The 22,359-nt window shown below is 42.0% G+C and overlaps 1 protein-coding gene across 2 annotated transcripts in view; it reads left to right on the plus strand.

Annotated features, from left to right (window-relative positions):
* PHIP (PHIP subunit of CUL4-Ring ligase complex) overlaps positions 1 to 22,359 on the plus strand; it is a 232,351-nt gene that overhangs the window by 43,719 nt on the left and 166,273 nt on the right. For both annotated transcript variants that reach the window (XM_077487347.1, XM_077487346.1), the window contains exons 7-11: positions 6,805 to 6,965; positions 8,179 to 8,400; positions 9,808 to 9,908; positions 10,692 to 10,762; positions 20,929 to 21,029. In XM_077487347.1, coding sequence (XP_077343473.1) covers positions 6,805 to 6,965; positions 8,179 to 8,400; positions 9,808 to 9,908; positions 10,692 to 10,762; positions 20,929 to 21,029 — 656 coding nt within the window. The remainder of the gene's footprint in view (positions 1 to 6,804; positions 6,966 to 8,178; positions 8,401 to 9,807; positions 9,909 to 10,691; positions 10,763 to 20,928; positions 21,030 to 22,359) is intronic.

Here is a 22,359-nt window from a genome sequence, read left to right on the forward strand (position 1 = left end):
TTTTCCTCCGTCACACTTTTTCAGATCGGAGTGGCTCGGATGTCAGCGGACATGTCACCGGACATGTCACCGCTGACATCCAACGTTTTATAGACCTCTATGGAGCATCCGTTCATGTCCGCCTGAAAAACTGACAGGCAGACCTGAACGGATCGTCCGTGTGAAAGGGGCCTTACCAACACCAATGATGGAGTAACACACTCCCCCCCCCCCCAATAAAATGCAGCTTATTACAAGCAAAAAACATAGTCAGCATATCATTGATTTGCGCCAAGCTCATCACCGATCAAAGTTCCTCCAAACAGACCGCCGTGATGAGTCCCGGGATGACACCTATTGGCGCAATTCATCAGTGATATGCTTGTAATAAGCTGCATTTTATTGGGGGGAGATGGTGTTATACCTTTAAATTTAAATAAACAATGTGGCTGTGCCAAGCAAGTGGAAAGGCTTAGATAGGATTAGATAATAACTAACTACTATCTAATAGATAGTAGTTGGTTTTTAGGTTAGATTTGTTGTAAATTTTTCTGCGACCCATGAAAAAAACTAACCCCGTCACTGAAACAGGTGACGACGGCCCTTTACCGCGCATGTGCCACTTCAATGCTATTAACAGCGCATGTGCAGGATATTTCTTTAGTGGTGGAGAAAAATTATGGACTCAAGCGGGTGGAGACTTGCGGGCGGGCGGAGCTGGACAGATGGTTAGAACATCAGCAGCAGCCCTGCCTACCCCACTAACATGCCCCCGAATCACGCATGCGCGGGATATTTGTTTACTGGTCGAGAAAAATTATGGACGCAAGCTGCTATTAACAGCGCATGCGTGGGATATTTGTTTAGCGGTCGAGAAATTATGGACTCAATCGGGCATAGACTTGCTGGGAGGGAGATAGAGCGGAGCTTGGAGAGGGTGGCGGAGCCCCGTGCATATCACTGACTACATGTACCCCTCTCCAAGCTCCGCTCTCTCTCCCTCCCAGCAAGTCTACGCCCGATTGAGTCCATAATTTTTCTCGACTGCTAAACAAATATCCCGTGCATGTGCTGTTAATAGCAGCTTGCGTCCATAATTTCTAGACCGTAAACAAAGGGGGGCATGTTAGTGGGGTGGGCGGGGCTGCTGCTGATGTTCTAACTATCTGTCCAGCTCCGCCCCCCCGCAAATCTCTGCCCGCTTGAGTCCATAATTTTTCTCCGCCGCTAAAGAAATATCCTGCGCATGCGCTGTTAATAGCATTGAAGTGGCACATGCGCGGTAAAGGGCCGTCGTCAGCTGTTTCAGTGACGGGGTTAGTTTTTTTTCATGGGTCGCAGAAAAATCTACAACAAATCTAACCTAAAAACCAACTACTATCTATTAACCACTTGCCGACCGCCGCACGACGATGTACGTCGACAGAATGGCACGGGCAGGCATAAGGGCTTACATGTACGTCCTTGCCTGCCCGCCGGTCGGGGGCCCGATCGGGCCCCCGCCCGGTGCCTGCGGCGGTCGGTATTCGTTCGGGAGCGATCCCGGACGAGGGGACGGCCATTCATTCATGGCCACCCCCTCGCGATCGCTCCCGACGAATGAAAATGTCCCGTGACATCACTTCCTCTCCTGTAATGTAAACACAGGAGAGGAAGTGATGTATTCTCTCCTCCGTGTCGGTATTTTTCGTTCCGGCACCGAGGAGAGAGCATCGGTGAGTTGCACAAGCACTACACTACACAGTAGAACATGCCAGGCACACTCACACCCCCCCTTTACCCCCCGATCACCCCCCAATTACCCCTGCCCCCCCAGTCACAGTGACACCAATTGCTTTTTTTTTTTTTTTTTTTTTTGCATTGGTGTCATTTGTGACTGTAATAACTGTTAGGGCAGTTAGGGTTAGCCCCCTTTAGTTCTAAGGTACCCCCCTAACCCCCCCCAATAAAGGTTTAACCCCGTGATCACCCCCCGTCGCCAGTGTCACTAAGGCTGGGTTCACATTGCAGCGGTTTATGAGAACGGATGTGATTCGCACCGCACTGCAGTGCAAATCACATCCGATCTCTGTGCGATTCGAGTTCAGCCATACAGATAGTATGGCTGAATTCGTGTCGCACCCGCCGCACCCGCCGCAAACTCGCACGGGACCCTTTTTTTGGTCCGCAGCAGAATCGGATCGCATGGGTGTTCACACCATGCGATCCGAGTTTGCAGATCGCACTGCGATATGCGAACTGATCTGGGGGTGTCATTAACATTTCACTGACACTCCCAGCAGTTCGCATAGGGCAGTGTGAACTGCCGCCGGGAGGCATGTGATGCGGGAACCCGCCGCGCATTCGTGGCGTTCCCACATCGCTCCAGTGTGAACCCAGCCTAATAAGCGATCGTTTTTCTGATCACTGTATTAGTGTCACAGGTGACGCTAGTTAGGCAGGTAGGTATTTAGGTTCGCCGCAGCTTTTTATAGCGCCAGGGACCCCCATATACTACCGCATAAAGCCCCCTGATTGCCCCCTAGTTAACCCTTTCACCAGTGATCACCATATAACTGTTACAGGTGACGCTGGTTGGTTAGTTATTTTTTTTATAGTTTCAGGGCACCCGCCATTTATTACCTAGTCTCACTAGTGTACCCCTAAATTTAGGGGTGTCTACTTTCCAAAATGGGGTCATTTGGGGGGGGGGGGGGTTTGTGCCATCTTGGCATTTTATGGCCTTCAAAACTGTAACGCCCTTAGAGAGCCTGAAGGTGGTGCTTGGTTTTCGGGGCCCGTACGCGGCTAGGCTCCCAAAAAGTCCCACATATGTGGTATCCCCGTACTCAGGAGAAGCAGCAGAATTTATTTTGGGGTGTCATTTCACATATGCCCATGGCATGCGTGAGCAATATATCATTTAGTGACAACTTTGTGAAAAAAAAAAAAAAGTTTGTAATTTTCCCGCAACTTGTGGCAAAATATAAAATATTCCATGGACTCAAAATGCCTCTCAGCAAATAGCTTGGGGTGTCTACTTTCTAAAATGGGGTCATTTGTGGGGGTTTTGTGCCATCTTGGCATTTTATGGCCTTCAAAACTGTAATAGGTAGTGAGAAGTAAAATCAAAAATTTACGCCCTTAGCCTGAAGGCGGTGCTTGGTTTTCGGGGCCCCGTACGCGGCTAGACTCCCAAAAAGTCCCACATATGTGGTATCCCCGTACTCAGGAGAAGCAGCAGAATTTATTTTGGGGTGTCATTTCACATATGCCCATAGCATGTGTGAGCAATATATCATTTAGTGACAACTTTGTGTAAAAAAAAAAAAAAAAAATTATTTTTTGTCATTATTCAATCGCTTGAGGCAAAAAAATAAAATATTCAATGGGCTCAACATGCCACTTATCAATTTCCTTAGGGTGTCTACTTTCCAAAATGGGGTCATTTGGGGGGGTTTTGTACTGCCCTGCTATTTTAGCACCTCAAGAAATGAGATAGGCAGTCGTAAAGTAAAAGCTGCGTAAATTCCAGAAAACGTACCTTAGTTTGTAGATGTGACAACTTTTGCGCAAACCAATAAATATACAATTATTGACTTTTTTTTTTACCAAAGACATGTGGCTGAATACATTTTGGCCTAAATGTATGACTAAAATTGAGTTTATTGGATTTTTCTAATAACAAAAAGTAGAAAATATAATTTTTTTTCAAAATTTGCGGTCTTTTTACGTTTATATCGCAAAAAATAAAAATCGCAGAGGCAATCAAATGCCATCAAAAGAAAGCTCTATTTGTGGGAAGAAAAGGACGCAAATTTTGTTTGGGTACAACATTGCATGACCGCGCAATTACCAGTTAAAGCAGCGCAGTGCCAAATTGTAAAAAGACCTCTGGTCATTTACCAGCAAAATGGTCCGGTCTGAAGGTGGTTAAATAGTAGTTCGTTATTATCTAATCCTATCTAAGCCTTTCCACTTGCTTGGCACAGCCACATTGTTTATTTAAATTTAAAGGTATAACACTATGCACGGTAAAGGGCCGCCGTCAGCTGTTTCAGGGACGGAGCCGCACCGGAAGTGACGGGGTAACAATTTCCAACACCGCCAACTAATCGCTGACAATGATTTTCATTATCGATTATTATTGATTATTATCGATAATGTCGATTATTCGTTTCAGCCCTACCCGAAGGACTGACGGCCTATCATTTCTTGAGACCTCAACATGCCAGAAAAGTACAAATGCCCCCCAAATGACCCCTTTTTGGAAAGAAGACATTCCAAGGTATTTAGTAAGAGGCATGATGAGTTTTTTGAAGTTGTCATTTTTTTCCTACAATTCTTTGCAAAATCAAGATTTTAATTTTTTTTTTTTTTCCCCAAAATTGTCATATTATCAGTTTATTTCTCACACACAGCATATGCATACCACAAATTACACCCCAAAACACATTCTGCTATTACTCCCGAGTACGGCGATACCACATATGTGAGACTTTTTTACACAGCGTGGCCACATACAGAGGCCCAACATGCAGGGAGCGCCATCGGGCGTTCTGGAGCACCCAGGCCAATTCTGAAACTTCGTTTCTACATGTAAAAATCATCATTTATTTGCTAGAAAATTACATAGAACCCCAAAACATTATATATATATATATATATATATATATATATATATATATATATATATATATATATATATATGTATATGTATATATATGTATATATATATTTTTTTTTTTTAGCAAAGACCCTAGAGAATACAATGGTGGTCATTGCAGCTTTTTATCCCGCACGGTATTTGCGCAGCAATTTTTCGAAAGCGTTTTTTTTTTGTGGAAAAGTTTTGTGCTTAAAAACAAAACAAAACAGTAAAGTTAGCCCAATGTTTTTGCACAATGTGAAAGATGAAGTTACGCTGAGTAAATAGATACCTAACATGTCACCCTTCAAAATTGCACACGCTCGTGGAATGGCGCCAAACGTCACTACTTAATCCCCATAGGCGACATTTTAAATTTTTTTACTGGTTACATGTTTTGAGTTACAAAGGAGGTCTAGGACCAAAATTATTGCTCTCGCTCTAACGTTCACAGCGATATCTCACGTGTGTGGTTTGAACAGTTTTCATATGTGGGCGGGACTTATATATGCGTTCGCTATTGCATGCGAGCACATGGGGGTGCTTTAATTTTTTTTTTTTATTATTTTTTTTATTGTTCATTTTACTTTATTTTAGGTTGACTTTTTTTTTCCCCCAAAAATAAATTTTTTGATCACTTTTATTCCTATTACAAGGAATGTAAACATCCCTTGTAATAGAAATATGCCATGACCGGTCCTCTTTACAGTGAGATATGGAGTCACTAAGACCCCGCATCTCTCACCTCCTAGGCTGGGAAGACTGAAATAAAATAAAAAAATGGCAGGGTATTGCAGAGTATTGGCAGAATATTGGTTCGGAATTGAGGGGTTAAATTTCGTTGAGCAGCAATGTTGTGGGCACTGCAGATACAGCCCACAGCACTGCTGACACCGATCTCTTCCCCCTCCGCTGTATCGGTACAGAGAGGGGAGGGAGGAACCGGCGTCATAACATGACGCCGGTTTGTTTACAAGTGATCGCTCCGTCATTTGTGAGCGTCCGTTTTCCGTGATGTGCCGGGTCCACAGGACCCGGCAGTCATGGATGCTCGAGTGCACGCCCCAGGGGGCGTGTGAGAGCGGAATTCTGGGAGGCTTTTATTTAACGGCCCCTCAGTGTTAAACAACCGCCCTGAAGCTGTCATTCGGCTATGGGCTGGTTGTTAAGTGGTTAAAAAACAAAATCATACGTGGTCATGGTGCCCCAGTAAGCTAAACACTGTTCAGCTAAAACTGTTGCTTACTTTAAATGTCAAACTTGTAGGCCTGTTGTGGCACCTCCCACACGCTGTCTGAAAAACTCTTCCTGCCAGTAATTTCTTCATCCTGTCTAATATATTGGATGCAAAATACAATGAGTGCTTGCTCATAGCACAGAAATGAACAAGCAATATTCCTCAATCAAAACCTGCACATGCACTGGATCTGAACTGGGGCAAACGCTCATTGTATTTTGCATCCCAAGCAAGGATAGGGGATCTCTGACAAGGGATGTGTGGTGTGTGTGTTACGTTTTTATTGAACTATTCAAAGGAATCTAAATATATATAGACATCGCCAAAAATAGGCAAGTGCCTCAACCAGCTAAATGCACATCTGGGAACAGCAATGTGATTGGTAAAGTACAGTAATAAGGGCATGGTGTAAGTACAGATCAGATTAAATGAGAAAAGTCAGCATATAAAGTGTGGAATCATCTCTGAAAAGTGCAGCAGGATACATCTAAATATACCAAGATGCCCTAATGAGTGGGGAGTTCTGTTTAAGGTATTACGGGGCTGTTGAGACTGGAGAGTAAGGTGGATGATCAAATGAAAAGCATTGAAAGTAGAAGGGGGAAAAACTGAATTTGGAAATGACAAGAGTAGAATAGTCCAAAGAAAAAAGATGGGAATTTGCTCATCCGTGGAATAGGCGAGTGTTCCTCATCTCAACAATGTGCAATGTTTACCCTAGGTCAAGTCAGGATTGCAGGGCTGGGCATATCCCCATGAAGTACCCAGGGCAGCCAAGTGTTTTTAATGTACTCTATGCCACTTTTTTTTTTTTTTTTTTTTTCACCCTATGAGGTGAACTTAGCCCTCAACTTGCATGTGTGTTGTAGTTCCTTTTTACCCATGATAACCCGCCATCAAACCTAGACAAATTTGAATGTTGGGAATCAATATAAATGTTATGTATTGTTTCTTTTGAAAGGAAATACACTTTTTGCAAGAAAGCTAAATGGAAAGTACAAGTTTGAGACACTAGTTCCAACAGCCGTTTATCAGCATATGAAGATGCACAAGAGGATTTTGGGACATCTCTCCTCTGTTTACTGTGTGACTTTTGATCGGACTGGCCGAAGGATATTTACAGTGAGTTTGATGTGCTGATCTTACATTAATACTATACAGCAATGTCTTGGATGATTTTTTTGTTTAGAAATTTAGATTAGAATAACTCCAAAAACCTTGCCTCTGATCTATGTACATTACACAGATTTTAACAAACAGTGTTGCAGATTCCTACTTTTTTGTTATTCTAAAGATCTAGTTGTCTGTGTCAGTGTACAAAGTGAGTGTGAATGGGACGAACTTTATAATTGGATGTGATTTCCCTTTAGGAGTAGCTCATCAAAAATTAAATGTTTTGTTGCAGAGTGCTCAAAATCCGACTTGTATCTTAGTGTATGCACTACATGTACTTGCATTTTTAAGGTACAAGCTCCAATAGGAAAAACAGCTTTTTTTTTTTTTTTTTTTTTTTTTTTTTTTTTTTTTTCAGAACTCAGGAAAAATGTAAGTCTCCAACATAGTGAGAACAAATGGTCTTTATAGAGATTCACTTGCACCCACAAGGAAACTTCCTTTGTATTTTGGAGCAGACAACCCTTAGTCCTGGTTGCTCCATTGAAACAAACTGTATAGCGCGAGGAACAGAAAAGTGAAGGAAAAAAAAAGTATGAAGCAAAATTTTGCAGGCAGATTGCCCCAAGCAGTGCAAGAAAAGGGGTCAGAGGAAAGGGAAAGTGTTTGGTCCAGGGTCAGCGCAGTAGTGAAATAAGTTTGGGTAGCCCTATACAACCAGTGGTCAAGATTGATGGAGTTGGGCTTGAGGTGATAGAATGTCCCGGTATTCAGAAGTGCATGTGAATTCTGTCCAGTAAAACCTTCTTCCCTGAGGCCATAAGCGAATCCATTTGTTGGATCTCCTGTTTTACTTTAGCGAAGCACAGACTTTTGGGTGGTGAGGCAGTTTGTTTAAAATGGTAGTACGCATGCCTTTCTGCATTCAATACATGCAGTAGTAGGGAGTATTTGTATAACTTCAATGACGCAAGGGTTAAATAAATCTGTCAACTAGAAAATCTGAAAAGTCTGCCTTGTGTCCAGAAGTCCATTATGCCCCTTCGCGTTGGGCTTTGTTTATTCATACCTTTTTAAGTATCACATCATTTGAGAGTGTCATTTGGTTGATTACTTGCCTTGATAACGCACAAGTTAATTTTAGATGCTGGTTGATGCTTTCTAAACAGTTTTGTTTAATGAAATCTGTGATATTGATTGTGTGCTTTAACATAAATCTCAGGGCTCTGATGACTGCCTAGTAAAAATATGGTCAACAGATGATGGCCACCTCCTGGCAACATTAAGGGGACATGCTGCTGAAATCTCTGATATGGCTGTCAATTATGAAAATACAATGATTGCTGCTGGAAGCTGTGACAAGATGATCAGAATCTGGTGCCTGAGGACATGTGCCCCACTGGCCATTTTGCAGGGTCACAGTGCTTCTATAACTTCTCTACAGGTAATCATTTATTAATTACACTAGACATAGGAGATCTGGTAGTTTGATCTGTCTTTGTATACATATTTATCTTGATAGCGGCATCCATGGCTTTAAAAGATGGGAGAGTTTTTTTTTTTTTTTTTTTTCCACTTGTTCTTTTCTTTTTTATGTTTTTCTTTTTTTATATTAAACATTACAAACAATTCAGTAAGAAAACAAAACGGAGTTTTGTTTTAAGGCCTCATGCACAATGGACGTTTTTACAGCAGCTGTTTTTGGCAGTAGATGTGTTTTTTTTTATTTTTTTCCTAGTCTTTAAACTCTTCATGTAATCCTATGTGTCCATGAACACACAGGCTGTTATATCAGCAGTTTTGGGCAGTAACATTTTTAAGCAGTAAAAAAACCCCCCCAAAACTAGTGGGTTCTGAGAGACGTTTTTCAGCTGGGTTAAACGCTGATCAATGTCAAACGCTCAAAAACGTCACTCACCAGCATTTTTTAACGTGTTTGATCCATTGTAAAAAAAAAAAGTGAAATAACGCTAAAAACGCTATTGCAAAAATGTTGAAAAAGTAGAAAAACTCACTGAAAAGCTACTGACGTTTTTATAACATTATTTTAACGTCCAGTGTGCACAAGGCCTTAAAGAGGGATTCCACCAAAAAAAAAAAAAATTAAAAGCCAGCAGCTATAAATACTACAGCTGCTGACTTTTAATAAATGGACACTCACCTGTCCCGGGTTCCAGCGATGCTGGCAGCCGAGGCCGATCGATCGCTCGGTTGCTGCCGCCACCATTCTAGGTGAGGGAATCAGGAAGTGAAGCGAATCGGCTTCACTTCCCGGTTCCCTACTGCGCATGCGCGAGTCGCGCCGCGCAATAGGAAATCTCTGCGCTGTCACTGGGACCCGTGTGTGTCCCAGCAGACATCGCGGCAGGGCAGGAAATGGCGTAGGCTCCCATGGGAGTCTATGCCCGGAAGTGGGTGTAAATACCTGTCTTTGACAGGTATCTCCACCCCCCTCCCCCCTGAAAGGTGTCAATTGTGACACCGGAGGTGGGGAGGGATCCGATCAGCGGAGGTTCCACTTTAGGGTGGAATCCCGCTTTAAGGTTTTGGATGCACACTGTGTTTAAATATAAATACCTAGTGGTGGTGTTTACTAAACTGATATGAAGGGGATGGGAGGTTGAGGTTGAAGATGGCTACCATATGCTTTGGTAATGTAGTATTTTTTTATTTAATTTTTTTTGGACTCCAAATGCTGTTTTATAATTTCATGCATAAAGTATTTAACTGCTGAGGCATGGTGTTGGTCATACACTTTACATAAGCACCTTAGAACTCATGCATATATACAATAGTTTTTCTCTCCCCATGTAATTTATTCATATTATTTTTTTTATTTTTTATTATCTAGTTCTCGCCGCTGTGCAGTGGATCTAAGCGATTCCTCTCCTCTACTGGAGCTGATGGCACAATTTGCTTCTGGCTTTGGGATGCAGGCACTCTAAAAATAAAGTAAGTTTTTTATTTATTTTTTAGACGCTCTTTACCTCTAAATTGAGAAGATGGGATGACAAATTTCCAGTGCTTTCTCAATTAATATTTCCTAATAAGTAGCAGAGCATCTTTTATGGTTTGTAAACTTGTATGGGCAGTGATCTCCTGTTATGGTTTGCTTTACAACTTTTATCTAGTAAGAACATTTTCTTCTGCATGCAAAAGCAGTAGTTTTAGGTTTTATATGCACATTTGTACCCCAAAAGCAAGGTTTGTGTGGTAGTAGAGGACAGCGAGAAGCTCTGTCTTGAGCAGAAAAAGTTGTGATTTGCAAAGTTAGCTGCCTATAGCTATGGATCCTTTGCTCATCCTGACTAGGAATGAGCTTTTGGTTCAGGTCCAGGGAGAATTGAACCTCAATTAATGGGCGAACTAAATAGCCATTTGTGGCTGCAGCCGTAGTGATTCATTTAGTAGTGGTATCACTATGGCCGCAAAATGAATGATTTCCTGAATAAATTAAGATGATTATACTACCCAAGATCTTGTATGTCCTATGGTACTACCCTATATACCTCCCACTGATACAGAAATGCAAAATGATAGACTATTTTTCACATGATTGACTGCTCAGCCCATCAGCTTGACTCTCGTAGAGAAGATCTTAGTCACGACCATATTTGTAGATCAGACAGTGGGTACGTTCTTGCCATCTGCGAACTTTCCAAAGTGTGTTTTTAACATACCCAAACATTGTATCTTGTTTTTTTGTGTCAAATATATTTGAACTTTCTTCTTTAGTCCCCGGCCCATAAAGTACACAGAGAGACCACGACCGGGGGTTCAAATGATCTGCTCCTCTTTCAGTTCTGGTAAGTAGCTGTAATGTAAGCAACATACAACAATTGTGTAGATTTTGTGTATTTCTCAAGAATTTGTATGCCTTCTAGTGGAGTATTCCATCGTAATCACGGACAGGTCTTTTTACTTCTGGCAATCCCAGTTCCATTTAGACTATGTTCACACTATTACCTATTTTTGACACATTTTGCTGTAGTCTCAGTATAGTAGCGCAGGTAAGTGTTTTTATTTTTTTATTTTTTCCTAAATGCAAAGAACTGAATGTTTACAAGAAGAGGGAATTCCCTTTTAGCAACTAACTTCAGACATAAGTGGAAAAGAATTCAGGGTAAAAGTGAGATTGGCGCCATTGGAATTCTGCTTGCTATCAAAGACTAACTCCAGGGTTTTTTTCTTCTGACTTCAAATACTTTTGTTTGGACCAAGCTAGTTCAAACAAACAATTTGCTTCGCTAACAGGTACACCTGCTGGGAGCTCTGTATAAACTGCATGTGTAGCATCACTCACAGGGGAGAAGGGAGTTTGAAATTTTTGTCTTTCCTCATTTGTTGGCACATTCGATTATATATAATCATTTTTAACCACTTGATGCCCAAGGTACGTCCTTGACTTTCCGGGGGTTTATCTGAATGATGCCTGAGGCTACAGACATCATTCAGATACCGGCATTTTCAGCCAGCGATTCCCTGCACCATAAGAATGATCATAGCGGCTGATCGTCCCCTCCCGCTGCCCTCCGGTGCTTTTACCAACTCGCTGCTTCCATCGGTGAGTCGGACACCGGATCCGTTGGCCCTCGGATGGTGATCATAGAGATTTCTGGCGGACCAGGTGGTCGCCGGAGTCTCTGATCGTTCGGAGGCCGGGCGCGATGTTATGACGTCACGCCCCGCCTCTGCATTCAAGTAACAGCGCCGCCTCGGCTGGGAAGCCGTGATCTTCTCTTTTTTTTTTTTTTTTTTTTTTGGGATTTTAGGCTTCCCAGCCTAGAGGTGAGATGTGTGGTCTTATTGACCCCATATCACACTGTAAATAGGTCCAATCATGCCATATTCCTATTACAAGGGATGTTTACATTCCTTGTAATAGAAATAGAAGTAATCGCATTTTTTTTATTTTTAAAGTGTCAAAAAAAAGTAAAATTAACAAAAAAATAAACAATTTAAAGCGCCCCTGTTCCCATGAGCTCTTACGCACAAGCGAACGAATACGTAAGTCCCGCCCACATATGAAAACGGTGTTCAAACCACACGTGAGGTATCGCAGCGAACATTAGAGTGAGAACAATAATTCTAGCCCTGCTCTGTAACTCAAAACATGTAACCAGTAAAAAAAAATGTAAGCGTCGCCTATGGGGATTTTTAAATAACAAAGTTTGGCGCCATTCCACGAGCAATTTTGAAGCGTGACATGTTGGGTATCTATTCGGCGTATCTTCATCTTTCACATTATGCAAAAAAATTGGGCTAACTTGACTTTTTTTTTTTTTTTTTTTTTTGTTTTTTTTTTTAAGCATGAAACTTTTTTTCTGGGGGAAAAAAAAAAAAGTGTTTGAAAAATTGCTACGCAAATACCGTGCGAGACAAAAAGTTGCAACAACCGCCATTGTATTCTTTAGGGTCTTTGCTTAAAAAAACATATATAATGTTTGGGGGTTCTATGTGATTTTTCTAGCAAGAAAATTATGAATTTTACATGTAGGAGAGAAATGTCAAAATTGGCCCTGGTGCGAAGTGGTCATGTCTCATTGTCTCATTAAAAGATAAAGTGCCATCCAGGTAAAACCTTATCATATAAAACCAATAAGGTGTTGGACAGTCAATGTATAAGTGTGTAGAATCAACTCCTTTTGCTATGCTTCTTCAGGATTCACACTTGGCGATGGAGACTGAAAAAACAAACACTTGCCAAAAATCAAAGCAAAAGCGCAACAAATGTATATATACTGCAGTACAAAGTTAGTCATTCTATTTTAACCAGGAAGGACAAAGGAAAAAATACATGGCTGTCTATACAAGGGATGTTTGTTTTTAGGCCCCCCCGTTGTCTCTCACTGCCCCTCCATGAATGAATTTTTATATTCTGTTTTTTATTTTTCCCTTTGTACTTCCTGGTTAAATAGGATGATTACATTTGTGTGTATGTGTATATAAGTGTGTGTTTGTAATATAGAAAAAAAAAATTAAAAAAATATATTGCACATACATTGTGCACGCTCGGGCCGTGCATGCGCCGTAGCTTGATCTTGGTGCACAAAGATTTGCGTCATGTGCGTATACAGCTGCTCATATTCGCCAGGACCATGTGCATTCACACGTATGCTCACAGCCATCTTATTTAAACAGAGAATGGCTGACATGCAACACTTCCAGGGAACAGCTGTGGGACACACAGCAGGCTCTGAGCCATTCGCTTTCCACAATTCATTTCTCCCTACCTGGGTCACGTGAGTCACCAGGCATTGGTTGGCAGGTATTTAGCAGGATTGTTGCATAGAGGCTTGGTGAGCCCTAATAAATGGTCTCCCTTCTGGGGTATGTAAATACTAAACCCAGGAACTCCCTTTTTGTGGCTTGCAATGTCTTAAAAAAAGAGGAGCGGGACAAACACTACAGGGAAGGGCACATCTGTCATCAGTAGCTCCTGAGGAGCCTAGTCAAAACCCTAGTGTTGTATCCCCTGAATGACCAGACAACAAGACATCTTGTCAGCTTGGAACAGGAGAGGGCAAACCTTGAAGTATTCCATTTTATCTTCTCGGGCGAGCGTAAGCCTAAGCTGTTGGTTGTAGGTACAGAACCTGCGAAAGGGAAGATCTTTCTGGTGTCTTGGAGAGTACAGACCACAGATGCCAGTCTCTCAGGCTGGGGAGTGACCCTAGAGGGGCTCACAGGGGAAGATGGTCAAGGGCAGCACAGAGCCTGCCCATCAACATCCTGGAGTTGCGGACTGTAGGTCTGGCCCTACGGCCCTGGATGGTGGAGCTTCAGGACCGCCCTATCAGGGTTCAGTCCGACAATGCCACTGCAGTGGATAATAAAAAACCACCAGGAGTCGTTCAGCTCAGAAAGAGGTGAACTACATACTAGCCTGGGCAGAGGGACATGTGTCTGTTCTATCAGCGGTTCATATCCCGGGGGTAGAGAACTGGAAGGCAGATTATCTCAGCCGCCAGCAGATCTGCTTGGGGCAATGGTCCCTACATACGAAGGGGCAGGCAGCTTCCATTGCTGAGTGGGTCTGCCAGTTGGTCATTCAGGCCTATTTTCTGAAACATAAGGCTCCTCCCTCCAGGGTGAGGGCTCTTTCTTCCAGGGGTGTAGGAACCTCCTGGGCTTTTCACCATCCGATATCTATGGCTCAGAATTGTAAGGCTGCTACATGATCTTCAGTGCATAAGTTTACTAAATTTTAACAGGTAGATGTTAGAGCAGCCGAGGATTCGGCTTATGGCCGCAGTGTACTACAGGCTGCCTTTTAAAGTCTGATTACTATTTTTGTTTGGCATGTCGTCTCCCTCCCCTCAAGGCTGTTGTTCTGGGATGTCCCAGTAGGTAATGAATATTAGCCTAACTCTGTGTCCCATGATGTATGATGAAGAAAATAGGATTTTTTTGTTATACTTACCAGTAACATTTTCTTTGAATACATCACAGGACACAGAGGCCCTTACCCTATTTTTGAGGATTCAATGCTTGCTAACAAACTGAAGTACTTCCTGTAGGGGAGAGGTTATATAGGGGCAGACTTCTTGTCTAAAACTTTGTCTGCCAGTGACCCAAACAGGAGCAGAATTCAGAAATAGGATAAGGAGTAAGGGGAGGTGTTAAGGTTGGCAGTAACTGTAACTTTGAGGATGGGGCCTGTGATGATCTTCGGGATGCTCCGGAGCCAGATATAGTGGGGGCTTCTATTTTTCTTGTCATCTGCTTGGATTTGTAGTTGAGCTAGGTGTTGTGCCTGCAGGGTCCATGCCCGTTCCAGAACAGCTATATGTGTCTTTTGGGCAGCGGATGTCTTAAGACATGACTTTGGAGTCTGTTTTGATAGATTCCCTCGACTTAAGTTCTTATGGAATGTTGCTGCACCCACACTTCTAGTTCTACCTTGGTAGAGAGCAATTGGAGTAGGTCCAGCAAATCATGAGGTAGTGAGGTTGAACATGGTTGCTATGTCTCATAAGATACAGAGAAGCTCCAAGCATTGGTGTGAAGCTGGGTAGGCCAAGTAAATTTTATGTTGTATGGATGCTTTCGTCTCCTGGCCTTAGTTGGTGCACTTAGCTGCTGCTTGGTTTTGTCAGAAGGGAGCAGCACCATCTTGGCTGCTGGGGATTTGAAGAATGTTAAAAAAAAAAAAAAAAAAGCAGAAACCTTAAATTGTGGGACACCTGGTCACAGCAAGTATTAAGAGGGTCCTTGACTCATCCCCTGGAGATCAGTTCCATGTGGCTCTGACTCCATCTACTTGTCTGGCTTTTCTGCTTCTTCTGGAGCATCTTCCTCCAGTTCCTTTGTTGTAAGGGAGACCTTTTCATCTGCCATTGCTGGTTTAATTTTTTTTTTACAGTGGCTGGCTTTAATGTCATGGCTGTTGAAGCCAAAGGCTTAAGAGGGAGCATATGATTCAGTCATCCTTACCCTTCTGAAGGCCAGAAGGCAACATCTAGGAAGGTTTATTACAGGACTTGGAAATCTTCTTTTGCTTTGTGTAAGGCTAGAGGACTTCATCCTTGCAAGCACGTGTCATCGGCCATAACCTGGTGTTTTCTGCAATATGGGATAGACCAGGAACTGGCACTGAATACTATCAATAGTCATATTTTGGCCTTGGTGGTTCTCCTTCAGAGATCCATTGCTTCACATTCCTTGGAGCATGCTATTGTACAAGAAGGGGTCACGTGTATTGTTCCACCAGCTAAGACTCCGTAGGTCTTCAACTTGGTTCTTTCTATATTGCAGAAATCCCCACTTGAACCCACCTGGGATATTCCCTTAATCCTTCTGACTTGGAAGGTTATTTTCCTGGTTGCCATCACCATGTTGTGGTAAGAGACACTGCGCTATCTCTGCTGTGGTTCGCCAACAGAATCTTGTTTAATATGATATGTTGTTTGTATATTGTGGATTCAAATGGTTTTAATGGATTGCACTATGGAGGTTGTTTTTTCTTTTCGATGTTTTTCGCCTATAGCATTATCAGATTTGGTAAGAGTTTAATTCAAAGGGGATGTGAGTACCCCCCTGCTTCTTTACGTGTGGTGGTGTTGGTGACAGGTTCAGAATCTTATGGACATTTTAACTGTAATAGATTATGGACTCTTATGTTCTATTTCCATCACATCACTATTAGTTCTTTTTTGTTATTTCATTATATCATTTATAGTGCTGCCAATATTTGTTTGTTGATTTTTGTGCGTACCATGTTAGGTTTTTATGGTAGCAGCTTGGGCCTTTATTCAGCTATAGGATAACCTATAGGCATATTGGCATACAGGTACGTCCAATATTCAATGCCGCCCTGCCATTGGGAGCGCGCCGCCGGCAGCGCGCTCCCGCGCTGGTCGGGACCCCCGTGAGTGCGGTCGCGGGACCCGCGGACTCGATCGCTGTGGGCTTCCCCGTGATCGTCTCACGGGACGGCTGAATGGAGGAAATGCCGTGTAAACAGCATTTCTCCATTCTGCCTAGCAACTAGTGACGCTGATCTTTGCTCCATGTGATTGGAGCAGAGATCAGTGTTCACTAAATGAAAGCCCAACCCACCCACAGTTAGTAACACACCCCTAGGAACACTTAACCCCTACACTGCCACCCACTGGTTAACCCCTTCACTGCCAGTGTCATTTACACAGGAATCACTGCATTTATATAGCAGTGATTACTGTATAAATGACAATGGTCCCAAAAATGTGTCAAAAATGTCCGATGGGTCCCCCACAATGTCGCAGTCACAATAAAAATCGCTGATCGCTGCCATTATTAGTAAAAAAAAAAAAATACAAAATTATTAATAAAAATGCTATAAAACTATCCCTATTTTGTAAACGCTATAACTTTTGCGCAAACCAATCAATCGCTTATTGCGTTTTTTTTTTTTTTTAACTAAAAATATGTAGAAGAATACATATCTGCCTAAACTGAGGGAAAAAAATAGTTTTTTTATATATTTTTGAGGGATATTTATTATAACAAAAAATTAGTTTTTTTCAAAATTGTTGCTCTATTTTTGTTTATAGCGCAAAAAATAAAAACCGCAGGGGTGATCAAATACCACCAAAAGAAAGCTCTATTTGTGGGGAAAAAAAAGGACGTCAATTTTGTTTGGGAGCCATGTCGCACGACAGCGCAATTGTCAGTTAAAGCGACGCAGTGCCGAATCGCAAAAAGTGGTCTGATCTTTGACCAGCAAAATGGTCCGGTCTGCAAGTGGTTAATAAGCGCTTGCGTGAGAGGAAATGTGCGTACTTTCCTACTTATTTTGTTGTGTGTGGTGGTTTGTTTTTTTTTTTTTTTTTTTTTTTTATACCCCCCTCTTAACGAGGGCATTGTAAGTGTAAGGATGTAGCGCTACCTCCTCCAAAAGCAAATTAAATCACAATTCCAAGTAAAAAATCTTAAACGGTGATGGTGGTGCTCCCAATTGGCAACCATTAATATGCACATGGTGTATCAAATGACTTATATACTGAAACAATGCTGGTAACAACCTCCTATTGCCTCATTCCATACAATGTCAGGGATATTCTAGTGACTTATTACAACATAACGAAAAATCAACATATATTATAGGGAGCATGGCCAATTAAAGTGAATGTGAGGGTTCGGTTTTTTTATATTTTTTTTTTAACAACGAACATGTCATACTTGCCTCCACTGTGCAGCTAGTTTTACACAGGGTGGCCCCCGAACCTAGTCTTCTGGGGTCCCCCAGCGGCTCTCGTGTCTCCTCCCCACATGCCCTCCCAGGGGGTTACCTTGCGGGTGCGCTCCTAAGTCCATCATTCTGTGTCCATAGCCGCTGAATGTATGACTCGGCCCCAGCGCCCGCATCATTGGATTTGATTGATGGCAGTGGGAGCCAATGACTGCACAATCTATCCAGTCAAGAGCAGAGAACCCCGGGCAGAGGGACAAGCGCGTCCCCACTGGGTGAAGTTCCAGGGCTCAGGTAAGTAAACGGCAGTCACTGCCAGCTGTTTTTTCACCTTAATGCATAGGGTGCATTAAGGTGAATAAACACAAGGGTGTACAACCCCTTTAACCAGTGTTACATGTGAAGCATCAAGGGTTCTTATATTGCAACAACTCCATACAATAAGTGAACTTGCCAGAATACTCTGTGATTGTAACTGGTATGGCACACTTTTTCGGTGTTCTTCATTAAATCCAAAGAAAATCCCTGGGAGACCCTGGGGGACCCTTCCCCTTAGGGGTTTAAATCCACTGGATGGCAGCTTCTCTGTTTGATCCTGTGACTCTTTCACCTTAGCCAATAAATGTCAAATGGACAAGAGAAAACTTTATAGTGCTTGAACTGTGTAAATGGTTTCGCTTGATTAACTTCAGCTCCGGAAGGTACCCACCTAAATGATCAGGCCATTTTTTGTGATACTATAACTGACAATTGCACTTTTTCCCCCACAAATGGAGCTTTCTCTTGGTGGTAATTGAACACCTTTTTATTTTTTTGTGTGATTTAGAAAAAAAAAAAACGTATTTTCTGCTTTAAAAGGCGTCCAATAAAATTAATCCTGCTTAGCAGAAACACAGGATGTCTATCTTTTGTCACAGAACGGCGATCTGCCTTGTTTACACAGGTAGACCGCCGCTTTGCAACTCTTGAGAATGACCATGGGGGTCCTGCCAGACCCACTGGCTGCCGCTGTGTCCAATCATAGCAGGAGCGACACACCGGTGACGTGTCCCAGAAGTGCAGAATCGCGTAGCTGGATGTGATTCTGCACACAGGTGCTGCCGCCTGCAGTAAATGCGCGTGGAGGGGTCAGGGAGCTGTTGAATTTAAATGAAGACACGCACACATTTTGATGGTGTACTGCCTCAGGTGACTTGCCTGATACATGGGGGTCGTAAGGTCCCCTTAGGATCACCTAGACATCTGCAGGTGCTTGACTGTATATTCACCAGAAGTTAATGTACTTCCTGGTGATGCGAGATTATGTACAGGCTCCGCCCAGCGCATTTCATCACTGTTCAGGTTACTTAAGAGGTGAGGTGACATTGCAAGTGTATTTATAGACAAAAATTCAATTATGCTGTATTGCAGCCCTGACCATTTTGCTGGTGACTCGTTGCTATTTCTATGGGCTATAGACTGCCTCACTGTGGGAAACCAGGGCATTGTGTTTCCTCTTTATATCCTAACTGAGTGCATTTTGAAGGCCCAAAGGAGGGTCACACAGCTTCCAAATCTACAATTCTCATTTTGTCTTTCAGTTTATTTCTCAAGCTTATGGCCTCAAGAGAAAAGCTCTGCCATTCTTGATGAGGCAGAGAAGTGTTTGGTGCTTCCGGGGCATTTTGATGTCAAACTTGCTACCTGGTTTTCAGCTCGTATTTTACACCGTTTTATTAAAGTGGATATTCAAGCATCTGAGGATGTGACCTCTGTTGGGCAAGTCTTGCAGGCTGCTGTGTGAAATTCTAACCCATTCTGGTTTAGTTTGGGGCCGGGAATACTTGTTGGCATGTTGCCCCTTTCTTGTTCTTTTTTTTTTTTTTTTTTTGGGACATCACTATCGTAATGGATATGAACATGTTCTGCATCCTTGAATATACAATAAAGAAAATTCGATTTTTGGTTTACCTGTAAAATTATTTTCTTGGAGTACATCACAGGACATGTGATTTCCACTCCTCCTTATGTGTTTGGGTTTCCAAAAACCAACTGAATCTAAGACTGGCTAGGAGGGGTTTTGTCTGAGGGAATTTTTCCTTTTTGTTTTTTTTTATTTTTTTATTTATTTGATGTCCAACCACCTGAATGTGGTAGCATATAACTCTATCGTAATTGATAGAAAGATGCCTTGTGTCCTGCAGTGCACTCCAAGAAAAGGAGTTGATGGGTAAACCAAAAATCCTGTTTTCCTTTCTGGTTCGTGATTTCAAAGAAAAATATTTACAATTTAAAAAAAAAAAAGAGATTTCCCCAGTATTAAATTGGGGAGCACAGGATATCTCTTGTGGTTCTTTATTAAATGGTGCTGGCAATTTTATGTCAGTGGGTACGATGAGACCTACTTCAGTTGGGTGTACTAAGCAAGCATAGGCATTATTGGGGGGAAGATACATTATTAAATACAGATATAGTAGATATTGTTTACTTCCTTTGTGCTTTACTTCCTCTGTTAGAAAATGTCTGCTAAATCTGATCATCCATAAATTTCCAACACAGCTGGAATAAGCTATTGCATTTAATGAGTGTCCTTTTAGTAACTGGTTTATCATGGCAATACCGGCAAAACAATGTCGATGATAGTTTTCCAGTCTTGATGCTTGTCACTCCATTCTTTGTACTCTTGCAAAGATGCACAGGCTTTTCAGCTTTGGCTCTACCAGGTCTATTGGGTTCTTCCACCTGTCATCCACTATGTCACTAGTTTGTCCTTGCACAGACAAAGTGGTCATAAAGTTCAGTTAGGTGCAAGCATTGGACAAACCTGTTAGTGGTGTATGCTAAACGCTCTACCAACGTGTATCTGTCAAAGAGTGAAGATACTAATGATAGGCAGCAGAATTGTTAAGTGTTGACGTTCATTTAGAAGTGTGGTAGGGTTTTTTTTTTTTGTGTCCCCCCCCTGTTTATTGATGGTCCCTTTAAGCCGAAAGGAAAAGTTTAAAAAGAAACCAGAAAAATACTACTGACATAGTTGGCATTCAACAATGACAAAGTGTGTTTGTTTTTTATTTGTTAAAATACTTGCATATTACAAACCTACATCTTTTCACAGTATACTATTCCCAGTGGAGTTGCATATTGTTCTTTGCCATCTTAACTTGGAATTGTATTTATGCTGATGCACTTTAGAAACATTTGCATCTATACTGTTTCATTTAAAGCAGTCCTTCAGCCTCTGGCATGTATGATCAAGAATTTATAGATTTTTAAAAACTTTTTTTTTTTTTTAATATATGCTCTTCATTTTGTCCTTTTTAGGAGGGATGTTTCTAGCTACAGGGAGCACTGACCACATGATAAGAGTTTATTATTTTGGCTCTGGTCAGCCGGAAAAGATTTCTGAATTAGAGTTTCACACTGTAAGTATTTTAATCTATAATTCACTTAACCAGTATTTAACAGATGTGCATTATGCAAAAATACGCCTCCCTAACCGAGTAGCTATTAGTTTTGCATTGTTGCTTTTAAAATAACCAGTTTTTTTTTTTTTATCCATTTGAATCTCCAGGAGAAAAAATATTGTGATCTGCCAGCTGCTGCAGGGTGTGCACAGCTAAGTGATGTTGCTGTGCCGTTTATAAAAAAAACATAATTATTGTAGGCGTGTGGCACAACTTTTGGGTAAATTGGCTTTCAACCCATTGACTACCAAGAACAGATGCCACGTCTTATGTAACATATGCACTTTTGTTATGCTTGTCCTTCCTCTACATCAGGATTGTCCAAAATGTTGGCCCTCCAGCTGTTTCGGAAATACAAGTCATGCTTGTAACTCAGCCTTGCAATGCCTCATGGGATTGTAGTTTCGCAACAGCTGACGGGCCGCCAATTTTAAACTTGTGCTCTAGATCATCTGAGGGTATAGGATTGTGTATGTGGGGGGTTTTCTATTTTATTTATTTTGGTTGTAAATGGACCTGCTTGTGTTTTCTATATCTATATCTTTATTATTCCAACCTTAACTGCGTAACTATGTGTCTCCAGTTGGCATCGGTGACCCCAATTCTACGCCAACTCTGGCTAATACTCTCTAAGCTTAAGCCTGCTCTTCCACTCCCATTCAAAGCCCAATGAAATCTATCCTATAAAGGAAAGATGTGAATATTTAATTTAAGGGAGCTTTGGTCCAGTCATGTGATCGGCTCCCAGTGCCAGCTTCAGGGGAGTCAAGTGGCAGCGGACAAAGGGTGCACCCATAGTTTATGGGTGACATCCCCACTCAGACATTGCAGCCATTGCTTCTGGTCTCTCCTCTCTCCTGACGTGACCTGAGTGAAGCGCCCCTAAATTAAGTAGACACATCTTTCCTTACAGGGTAATATATGGCTTAGAAAGGAGGTGGAAGCAGGTTTAAGCTTGGGTAGTTTTAGCCTGGACTTGAGGCCCGTACACACGATACGAAAATCGGATGGAAAAATTTGTAAAATTTGTTGGATGTGAACTCCACATCTGATTTTTGTTTCATTAGTACAGTTTTTGTATGAAAAAAATCTTAAGAGCAAGACTACGTATGCTCACAAATGGAAGAATACATACAAAACTGTTCAACACGTTACATCACATCTGACGACGTATTCTGTCGTCCTAAAATTTCCGTATTGTGAGTAACCTCTGCACTTTCGACATGAGACTAGCATGCTACAAAAAACAAAGTTCAGTCATCCGAAAATCTAAGCGTGTGTACGAGGC

Source organism: Lithobates pipiens, unplaced genomic scaffold (assembly GCF_037356315.1).
Source record: "Lithobates pipiens isolate NorthernLeopardFrog02 unplaced genomic scaffold, aLitPip1_a1.2 Scaffold_18, whole genome shotgun sequence".
In the NCBI taxonomy this organism is placed as follows: Eukaryota; Metazoa; Chordata; class Amphibia; order Anura; family Ranidae; genus Lithobates; species Lithobates pipiens.